The sequence below is a fragment of the Achroia grisella genome, unplaced genomic scaffold, assembly GCF_030625045.1.
Source record: "Achroia grisella isolate CSIRO2021 unplaced genomic scaffold, CSIRO_AGI_Agris_v1 utg515, whole genome shotgun sequence".
Taxonomy (NCBI): domain Eukaryota; kingdom Metazoa; phylum Arthropoda; class Insecta; order Lepidoptera; family Pyralidae; genus Achroia; species Achroia grisella.
The window spans coordinates 2504117-2516385 of NW_026712908.1; the positions used below are offsets into that span (position 1 = coordinate 2504117).

The 12269-nt window shown below is 30.8% G+C and overlaps 1 protein-coding gene across 2 annotated transcripts in view; it reads left to right on the plus strand.

Moving 5' to 3' along the window:
• Window positions 1-6508, plus strand: part of LOC131847061 (uncharacterized) — a 55610-nt gene extending 49102 nt beyond the window's left edge. For both annotated transcript variants that reach the window (XM_059196510.1, XM_059196509.1), the window contains exon 2: window positions 5701-6508. In XM_059196510.1, the coding sequence (XP_059052493.1) occupies window positions 5762-6217 (456 nt within the window). In that variant the 5' untranslated portion in view covers window positions 5701-5761 and the 3' untranslated portion in view covers window positions 6218-6508. The remainder of the gene's footprint in view (window positions 1-5700) is intronic.
• Window positions 6509-12269: the final 5761 nt, after the last annotated feature.

The window sequence follows — 12269 nt, forward strand, 5'->3', positions numbered from 1 at the left end:
AAATTCTTTGATAATGATGTCGCAAGTCATCACGACCAGATGCAGGGATGTATAATATAATAGTATTACATTCGACATTCGACCGATTTAAAAGTAGTAGTTTGCTTGACCTCAATCTCACCAACCAGTGTAGTTGTATTATCTGAAACTAGGATATGGCAGAGAAATTACAGGGTATGGAAACTTAACAACTTAGTGCTCAGGAATGACAACCTATAAGAGGTACTTACGACGGGCATCACATTAGTACATGATACCAGTAGCGCTGTTCTAATAGTAGTTGACGGCTTTGGTGGTCTAATAGTTTAGCTCACTATCTTACCTCCTGTGGTCCCAGGTTCTATTCCTCGCACGGTGCAACATTTAGACGATACAATTGTTTAAAATGGTCAGTCTGGGTGTTTTCATGTAGGTATATTGTGCATTTACAAAAAAATGTTGTTAATTATATCTATCAATTGGCTAATATTTGAACTCTGCTTAGCTTTGGACTAGATGGAGGTGTGTCCGGTCCTGGGTTATCATTAGTATATACGCAATGGTTGCTACTGGAGGGAGAGGATTGTTAGTAATGGAGATAAATGGACTCATTGCTATCACTGTACCTTGTCACCTCCAGATTTACGCTTCTGGAAACCATCGTGATTAATTCCTTATTTACTTTAATTAGCCGAACTGACCTAACTTCAGACTGTTCATTCTATAATCCTTCACCCATGAACTGTCTGTGCTAGCGGTATACGCGAAAAAAAAACCAGTCCCCGCTTTCAATCAGGTAGGCGTTCAGCTTTTTTGCTACTCTAATAATATAAAAAAGAAAATAGTCCAAGCATTGGAAATTATGGTAAAATAATCATCATCATCACAGCAACTTAAAATAATAATTGAAGCCTTATCTACGTAGGTCGTCTAAAGCAATTTGCGCCATCAGCGATCCGAGTTACTAACCGGTAATTTAGATGTGAAATAACTAGATTGATTACTGATACACTATGCAAAGAATTTGTAATTTAAATTATACTGATGGTACGATTATACGTAGCAATCATATTTTTTATCTTATATATGTTGTGTCACAATGTTAGCTACCATACTCCTCCGAAACGGCTTGACCGATTTTTATGAAATTTTATATGCATATTCAGTAGGTCTGAGAATCGGCTACTATTTATTTTATACCCATAAGTGATGAGGGTTGTCCTTTACATTTACTTTTTATTTTTTGAACAATTGTTTAATAATGTAGCATTAAACAATACATACAGCCCTAAATTTTGACCCATATGGGATCAACCCCTATTTTTTAATAGCGATTTTAATTTATATGGCAATACAACGTTTGTCGGGATTGAAAGAAGAAGATTCTTCACCGTGAAATCACGCATTGTGATGATGCATTCATCCTCATATCATAATATCGTCATACCATATTTTGCAATAATTTTTTTACCTATTTTCCTCCTAAAAACGAAGTAGATAAAATCCCCATAAATTCGGAACGAAACAATAAAACGAAAACAAAAGCAATTATAAAGGTTTAATGCGCACAATTGGAATATCGATGGCTCGGCTCCACTTTTACCTCTGTCCGGGCAATCTGCTGACCCAGTTACCTAGTGGGCCCACATAATACCCCGTAACAATCGTGTCAACAAATCTCTGTTTATTTACTCGATGCGCCGCGCCACACCTGCCGCATTTTATACAGAAACGAGTTGTTTACGTTTTTCCTAAACAGCTCATTGGATTATTTCATGGTTCCCTAATAAAAACATCTTTGAAATTTTATTCCTGTTTGTAAATCATTTCGCGCCTATATTTATTTTTTAATGTTGTACTAAAATAGTATGGAATTTGAGTTATTTGGATATTCACTTATTTAGATTTTACTTAATTTATGTTAACTGTTAGTTACAGAAATAGTACATGTTTAAACTGATATATTATTACTTTTTTGTCTCCATTACATATATCTTATAGAATCAAATTAAATATGGCATTTATAGCACATAACATATCTTATAGTGATATATTATTATTATTAACATATCTCTATTAGATCTCTTCCTATATAACAATAAAAATCGTAGAACGTTGTATTTCTCATGGAGTATTTTGACAAGTAAATTTTTACAAACAGTTCTTGTAATTCCTGTTTGGAAACAGATTAAGAAACCAGAAATAAAACGTCGGTATATGGTTGACGTCATGACAAGACGGTTGGCTTCGTTCAGGGTTGAATCTACTCATTGCTGGAGTTAGGTAAAGTGCAGTGACCTCCCATCTAATGCTAATATCAGCTGTTAAACTGTTTGTACAGGTACAAGGTGTATATTGACGAACTAGTGATATATGGTAGCACAGTAAACGTAGAGAGTAAAAAAAATAATATTAATTTTATTGAACCTACACATACAGGTATTCTCATTTTGCGTTCTCATTAAACAAAAAAAGAACAGTTGGGTTTCTTGTCACTTCTTCTCAATTTAATCTGTATACAGTATTAGATGGTAGGGAAAAAATATAATACAAAATTTACGTTCATAAGCGGCTAAAATGTCCTACATGAATATATTATTTTTGATTTGATTTGATATGGCTATTTTGATTTGAAAAATATACGACATTTTATTTATTACAAACAGTTCTTGTAATTCCTTTTTTTGAACTGCTTTATCAATCGCAAATGAGCCATCATATGAGAGTCCTCTGGAATATCATCGCATGAGTGGTATCGCCGTTACATGATAACGTGATCTCCATAGTGCTTTTCGTGTGTAAAGACGTCGATTATAACTTATTATATCAGCGCCTGCGCATTTACCATTCAAATAAATAAAAATAAAATTATTAGAACCTTAACAAAGATAAATTCGGCCCTTTATTTTGTCTGGAAAATCTATACTATGACTGTCCACGTAGGGGGTTAATGTATAGTTACCCCCTAAAAACCACACAATGTAGGTACTCATTGCTGGTGCCATGAGATTGCGTTAACATTCTACCACAGGACCTGAAGATGAAGGCTAGAATTCCATTAAATTGAGTTATTGAAAAGTTTCTTTAAAATACCAGATTTTTTTATAATCAAAAGGCATTTCATAATCAAAAGGCAAGAAATCTACAACATTTCTACCTTATTTCTAACTTGAATCCATCAACATTAAGTTTTTATGTCCACAAAATGAGAATTATATTTATTCTACATCTATACCCATATGAGATTTACGTTAAGTCACATTTTTATTTTACTATTTTTGGTCAATTTTCTTGTTATTCGAAGTAAAGTAATGTCTTGCAAGTCATAATTGACCGATATTACACTTCGTTTTTGCTGTCAAATCTATCAGCTTATTTACAGTTAACGTGGAAAGTAAAGAAAGTATAGCACAATGCAATGTTGGCGAGCAATTTATAAAAGTGTTTCGGCTCTGTGATCACTGAAGGTTAGTGATGCGCTTCAAGATACGTTTAATACGAAATTCGATTTATTTCATTAAATTGTTATTGTTACACTTGAGAGAGTCATGGCTCAGTGGTAGGTAATGAGTCCGATCTTTCTGTGTCAATTTATATAATATTTCCGACTGAATCTCGGTTATGAAAACATTCACAATTAACGAAAGTAAAGCGAGAGACGGCGCTCAAAAAAATAATTAATAGTGTCTACAAAATATTAGTATACAAGGTCTGTGGTCTGTGGTAATATCAAAATATTGATTAGTATTTACTGAACAATGGTAACTGATAAACTAATTGTACTATTGCAGTAAATAGTATTGTATTGTAGTATTATAGTAGATAAAAAAATAGTTTCCTATATATTTGTTTCCATTTTGTAAATATACCCAAAATGTTATGAGAATAACGAAAAACTGTTGTTTAAAACTAATCTTTGGTTATTTTTCGAGAATAACTCTAATAATTAAGAAGGATTTTATTCAGTTTATGACATGACAATGAGTCATTACTATTAGGTATATTTAATGAAGTCAATCGTATTGGAAACCTCCGAAAACCTCCTCCTTGGTTAAAAGTATGATTTCATTATTAGTAAAATGTAAAAAACTACTGCTGCAAAATGTTTAATTCGGTTGTGAAACTTAGTGTCGCTCGGTAGCATAACTTTATTCACCTATAACTATATATTCTCATAAACTGGAAAAAATAAATAACGACGCATCAATTTACAAGCATATCCTATGGGCGAACGAAATACATATATTTTTATTATACCAAACCCACTGGCCTATGGACAAAGTGCTTCACTACTATAAAATGATCGCAATGCATTGTTCCCGCCAGAGAGAGATGCAGTCGAGCGCACTTTATTATATTTTGTACACAATACATACACACAGGATGCTGTTACGTACAGTAACACGCTAAACATTTCCGCAGCTTTGTATTATAGCGTCTTGGAGGCTTTTAATTATTTTGAAATGTTAATTAATTTATAGAGACACCTTTTGTTACTTCGGGACACATTAAAGGATTTTTATTGTATATATGTTCACGGAAATAGATATTACATTACATGAATATTTTTTTTTTAGAAGATATCTATAGTTTTATCTAAAAGTATTTTAAACACTTATGTTTTATTTCAATTGCTTAAATCTAGTAGAATCAAATAACAAGGTAATTAAAGATTAAATTTCATAATTTATTCGAATACTGATTTCGAAATAGAATATTATAAATAACAACAATTTTAAGTTTAAAAATGTACTGAGTGTAGATATTTCATTAATTCGTATCACATTTAATAGAATCATGGTCTAGTTACAGTTACCAGTTTTTCTCTTGCAACTAAGTACTCAATAAGCTGCAAGTAAGGGAAGTAATTAGAACAGTCACTGACAAAGTATCACAGTTACGCTACACAGAGCCTGTTCTTTATCACTACCATTGTGTGTTACAGCGCCTACTTTGTACTAACTAGCTAATTCGTTCGGTCCAGTACTATATGAAATACTCCATAATATCTGTCAGGTGCATCTTGCGTGGTATGGAATATTATGAGGTCTCAAACAATAGTTCTTTATATCAATTTCATTATACCGTTTCTTTCTAATGGGGATCTTTCAGATAATTGCTCATTGTTTAAATCACGCATTGAACATTCTCCCGCAGTTTCCAATGTCGACAAAAATGCTTTACGTGTTAATCGGATTAGATTCTCGTTAAAAAAACATTCTGAAGCGTAACGTATTAATGGAAAAAATCGAGTAATATCGTTCGTTGTTTGTCTATTGTTATAAATATTGATCTTTTGTTAACTAATAAGGTATACCTACGTAATAATATTATCTATGTCTCACGGCTTTGGCGTCTCACTGATCTTGTCTATATATGAATTTATAAGGGATACGTAATAATATTATTTTCTATGTCTCACGTAATGCAAGGTAATCTGAATAAAGTCAGACGTGATTTATGTGACTGGAACGTAAGGATGATAAACATGACTTGTCTATATATGAATTTAAATTGCAGGTATTGTCCCGAGGATTTGTTAGCATTTAAAAAAATTGTTATAACAACTAAGAAACAACGAGTGTAGAGTATAGAATAAAATTAATATATCTAAAATACCGGAATATTTTTAAATCTGGTGGAAAGTATCCATAAATTATAGGTAGTCATATTTTTTAATAACAAACTTTATTCTAATGTATTTATTTTTCTCTGTTCCAGGATTCACGATGACGTGTCTGTGATACAGTAGCTTTGGGCGTGAGTAGCGCCGGCTTCCAGGATGACGTCAGAGCGAGCGATCCCACATCTTAGGGATATTTTTGGCCTGAACCAACAATACGATGCCAAGAGCTTTGACGATAACGATGACAAAAACAAAAAGAACAAGAAGAAAAAGGAAGACTACCGCTCTTACGCCAACGGAGATGTGAAAACACTGGAAAGACACCTCAGCATGAAGAAAACTATACGAAAAAAAATCATGCGCGATTTACAGCAGGCGTTCGTTGAAGACCCTAACGAGTTTAAGGTCGAAAACACGAGCCCCGAGAAGCTGAAAGCAGAGTTGAGTGCCGAAGCTGTCAAGATCGAGAAGAACGTTCGGAAAAATGATCCGACGTTTCTTGACATGCTCCGAGGAGAGACGAGAGGAGAGGAGGCACGGGAGGAGCAGCCTCCTGCCGAAAAGACTAGTTTCTGGCGGCGTCTCACTATGAAGAATAAAAACAAGAGATAAAGCTATTCTCGTTAGCCGGGAAACACATTACTCCGTTTCGTTCTAAATCCTTTTGTTATCCTCGTCGCGTGTTTCTATATCCATTAGGCTATATGCTTGTATTTCTACTTCATTAATGTTCATAGATTCGGCTACACTACGACTGACATACATTATGTAGCCAATGAATTAATTGCATAATACCATCATACGATATATCTAAACTGGGACCTAGTTATAAGAAACCAACTATAATATACGCACATAATAGGCTTTTGAGACATTTTTCTGTATTTATATATTACCGAAATGCTAGGCTTAATGGTTAAGTTTATAATTTTATTTTTGATGGGAACGGAGTAACGTGTCGTTTAAATCGTCGGCCATTGTTACTTATTAAAATAAAAAGATATCTCGTTCTACATGTGATGTAACGTTAAGTTGACTAAGTTAGTTTAAGTACATAGATACTAGGCTAAGTATTTCGTAAGCAGCATTGTGTAGGCAGACTCGTGGTAATTCCTTGTTGTGACAATTTATTACAATTCAATATACATAATTTTACACATTCATTTGTTCGTTTCATTTTTCATCCATACTAGTATTATAAATTCGAGTGTGTCTGTCTGATGGTTACCTTTGCACGATCAAGGGCTGAACGAAATCTAATAAAATTTTACATGAAAAATATCCCCCTAAAAACTTACATAGGTCAACAATTATCAAAGAAAACAGATGAAATGGCAGGTATCTGCTGGTTATTTCTTATTATTAAAATTAAATTGGCAAAGAGATAGACGCCATCTAGTCCAAAGCTAAGAAAAACTTGTGTTACATGTGCTAGACAACTGATAGGAATAATTAAATACATTTTTTGTATATACATAAATAACACGGATATCATACACCCAGAATAATATGACAAACTACTATATTTATGAATACAAAGTTCTAAATCTTGAGAGGAGTCGTACCCGCGACTATAACTTCCGGTTAGGTGGTGTGTTAAACCGCTAGACCACTACTACCTAATTAATTAGGTACTAATTGCAATTACATTACACGGTCAAAATTAGATTTGCTGTTCATCATTCAGTATATATATCCTTGTATAAATAAATGAAATCTGTGCTGATTGAAACCAGAGATCTTATAGGTTTTACTTACTTACAGTCAGTACACTGGACCCAATTCAACTAATTGTTTACAACTACCTTTCATCGACAAAAAAATCTGTACAGTTTATAAAACTTTGATCCCATTTACCTACATTTTATTTGTGAATTGGACAACCGGGTTCATTCGTTTTTTATAATTTACAAATACTAAGTTTTTTAACAGCAGATTGTAATCTTGAGTGGATTAATTCTAATGTCCTATATAGATAGTTTTTTATTTATTTGGAACGGCAAACATGATGATGGTCAATCAGATGGTAAATGGTGATGTAAACATATATGAATAGCACAACAGATACCACGTTATCTCGTGACGACGTTGATGATTCATGAGTTACCATTCTGGAGGACATTCATGCTTCTGTTTCCTTAATTTCAACTGATGCTTCATTTTAATAAGCAAGCTACAAAGTGGATTTAATCGGTGAGACAGGGGTACATAGACGATTGTCTTTTGCGTAGGAAACTCTATCTCACTTAATATCTTGGAAGACGAAACTATAGCATGTTTAATAAACCGTTGGAATAGATTTCCAAAACAGTAAATTATTTTAAATTTTCCCAGTATTATCGTATATTATATACACGCTATATTTTTTTTAAAAGTATGTAAAATAATAATTTAAACAGATTAAAATAATATTAAAAATAACAAGGTAAAAAGCTAAAAGCAATTTGAATAATAATAATCATAGATAAGAATGTGTGAACAGAACAAGGGTCAAATATTATTACTAGATGGCGCTGTCCACAATTTTTTTCCTTACGAAACGAAACACTGGAACTTAATAGTGATGGCCAAAATACGTTATTACTGTATACCTTGGTGTTGCTGGTATACATAGGTAACAGATGCCACTTGCCATCAGGAAGGCTTTCAACTATTAGCTATAAAGGTAACAAACATTTTAGCGAATTTAATAACCGACGCTCAATTGATAATTATAATTTGGTAGGTTTCTTATGATTTTATGTTAGATTGGATTAGATAAAAAACAGTTGAATATATTATGTGTTTTACTATGTAATATTTTCTTATCTGTGGTTTTTACAAACATAACATGGCAGACACAGAGAAAAGAGCGACATCAAGCGGTACAAGAGTGAACTACAATGTTTTGTTGCCAGTTTCAAAACCCACCGCTCTGCAATATTAGATGACGTTGCTTCAGTATTCCAGTCCAGATTATAAGTCGTCAACGTAGCAGAGTACCTGTTACTTCATTTGCCCGCCAAGCAGCTAGTTTTGTATAATATATTTGGCATAAGGCAGTAATGAAGGGGTTAAGAGACTTGACATTTTAGTCGCAACGCATGAGTAGTCGGAACACAGGCGTCGTATAACGTGATGTTCTTAGTGATGCTATATCACGATGTGAAGTTTATCACTCGCCATCAGATGCTTGTTTGTCATTCCAATTGTATAAAAAATATTCAGCTTCCACGAATAATACTAAACATTGATACCTTGATGACATTATTTCACAGGTGATATGAATACTATTGAATACTACTTCAGTAACGCCATCTCTTGACTAGTAGCAAAGTTCTTTATACTTCATTAAAATTAAAAATAATGTTTAACATAGAAATGATAAATATCAATCAGTAACATAAAAACAGCCTGTTTTTTTCTATTAGCATATTTGCTGTGTTTTTCATAGACTACAGCCTTTTTAACACAAGCTATTACAAACATTTTTTATATTGGTTTATTGAAATCTTTAACAACTGAACTCTACGTAGAAGTAGATTTGTTTCCATTGTTCATTTCAATACAGCATAGAATAAGCATATATTATATACAAAATAAGAGGCATGACATCTTATTCCTCTGGATTGGCAACGCATGAGTAGTAAGGAGGTGTGATGTCCTTAGTGTTGTTTATCTATATAGGCAACAGTTACCGCTTACCATTACGTGGGCCGTCATGCGTCAGCTTGTTTGCCATTCAAAATAAATAAAAGGAATATATAAATATTTAATCTGTAGTATACAGTTAAGAGTCCTCCTCTTCTTGTCAACATGTTGAACACCAGTAATAAAAAAGATCAACCAGATTTTTTTTGAAACTGGGAGGGAATTGGGGGTTGGAATTAGGAATAAAAATGAAACTACGAAATGAAGTTTAAAAATTTGTATTTATAATAAAATATTTTTTAGAGTTTGAAAAGAATTTAAAGTAATAATTTAGTGAACTGTTATAATTTGCATTTTATATTTGATGTCTATTGAAGTTACCACCGGTTCGGAAAAACCACCACTGAGAAGAACCGGCAAGAAACTCAGTAGGGGATGTTTAATTATCATCAGTTACTTTTTTAAATTTCGTTAAGTATCTAAGTATTATATCTAAATAATATAATAATAAACTATAATACAATAATAATCCAGAATGCATCGAACTATATAAATAATAATGTTTAGTAACCTACTTGTTTTTTTAAATATATAAGTATATTTTTAAAACCATTCTAAATAGTCGATATTATTTATACATAATAATGGTAATAATATTTTACAAAAATCAATCTAATGAAATATATACATAAATTAGTCAATATAATTAAATATATAAAATAATTTCTATATATTCTGATTAATCTTTATTAATTCTATTTTTCAGTATTTTCTCTAACTTATAACTGATACTGTTTCCTTAATCACATAATTATACATATTTATATCTATTTCCACTAAAACTAACGACTTGTCTCTGAAATTTATTTAGTCACTTCTCTATTACATTGAATAAATTATAATCTACTTTCAATTTTAATATTAAATAATAACTATAGCTTATTAAATAGCTTATACCCATAACTTAAAAGTACTAATATCTATGTCGATGTCGATTACATTTTCTATATAATTTTTGTATCTAATGCCTAATTCATTCCTAACCTTTATTGTAAACCATTTTCGAAACATTAACTACTTAACTAAAGTTTAAAATTATCTCCTTTAACTAACCAAACCAAGACCATTGACCAAATTAATTTGTTATTGTTAAAGTTAGTGTTAAAGTTTGTTCATGTAATTTGTTATTGTTATATGTATCTATTGTTTTATAACATCAGAAATAGTAATATTCCTATTCACGCTCTGCATGCAGTAGCGATAAAATAGTCACTTTTTATACACGTATTCAATTATTTAAGTTAATCACTTATATTAATATGTAGCTTATACCTACATTTAACTTTCTAAATACTAATATGATAATACTATTGGACCTTCTCAAAAATGATATTTTTTAGATTATATAAACATTTGAATTATTCTTAAAAAAGGAATAAGCTTTCCAGTTATTCTTTTTACAACTATACAATTTAAGATACATCTATCTCTTGGCATACTTATTGCTATAAATGTATTATATAGTTTTTATATCCCTAAACAATGAACCTACTATATACCTACTTATAATAAAAATATATTTTTCAGTAGACTAAAAACTTTTAACTGTTTTAGTAAATGCACAACATACGCATTTTTATAGAGACAAGTCTACCTAATTTCTGGAATATAAAACTATTTCGATATTTCACTTATAACTAATTTTAGGTAAAGCAATTTGAATTCTATATTAGATTTTTCATGATATACAAATGATTAAGAATACCTTATTGACGAATAAAGTTCCTAATTTTAATGATTATAACGTATATTTAGATTAATTATCTGTAGTTTTCTTAAGTTTTTCTCTAACCTGACAAATACTATGTTCAAGATATTTATTATCTAAGATTTTTTTATCTTGGAATATATTTTATGTTTGCTCCATTTATCAATTTGATACTGTTGCTAAAATAAACGACTGAAATTTTTACATTGTACTGAATATATAACTCACATTCTGTTAAATTCATAACGATTTTCGTTTTCGTATATTTATAAGAGATAGGTAAGTCTATTTCATTTTACTGAATGGACAAAGACTGAATCAACTATCTCATTTATACCGTTTCTGTTTCTTAAAACTAATTCTGCGCATATTATATGGATTATACCGATATAAATATTAATTATAGGTTACCTTTTTAAGATTTTAACTAATTTGTGTCGTCCTACAAATTATTAAGAATATCTTATTGACAAATAATGTTCCTAATTTTATTGATTATCATATAAGTACCTATATCACTAGTATTAGTTTTCGTTCCAGTATTTTAATACCCACGTTTAGTGTAATTTCAATCCTTATTGTGCATCATTTATACCGTTTCTGTAACCTAAAATTAATAATAATTAAGATTTATTATTTGTGAGTATAATAACGAAACCGATTTAAACCATTTATGCACCTAGTACAGTTGTAATTACTGTTTACCATGTCACTATTCAAACGATTATTACTTCCTAATCCTATCAATCGATCTAATCCTCCAAACTAAACGTAACTAAACGTATTATCAATATTATTATTGATATTTATGTAATTAAATACAATTTACTGTTGACTTTCATTCAGCAGTTTTATATTAGACGTTGTTGTCGGCGTATTTATTATTAAGAATACCTTATTGGCGAATAAAGTTCTTAATTTCAATGATTATCATATATATAACTACTAATATCCGTATTTCTAATATTAAACATAATTTACATATACTAATGGTTTTCATATCTGCATTTATATACGTAAGTTTAGATACTTATAATTTCAATTAACTTTTGGGCATTATTTAAACCGTTTCTATAACTTAAACTTAATAATAATTGAGTTTTAATTATTTGTAAGTATAATAATGAAAACTATTTACGCACCTAGTATAGTTCTAATTATTTTTTGCTATGTCACTATTCAAACCATTGTTACTTGGTCTAGTCATTCTGTAACTTAAAACTAAACATAAATTTTATTATTGATATTTATGTAATTAAACCCAAT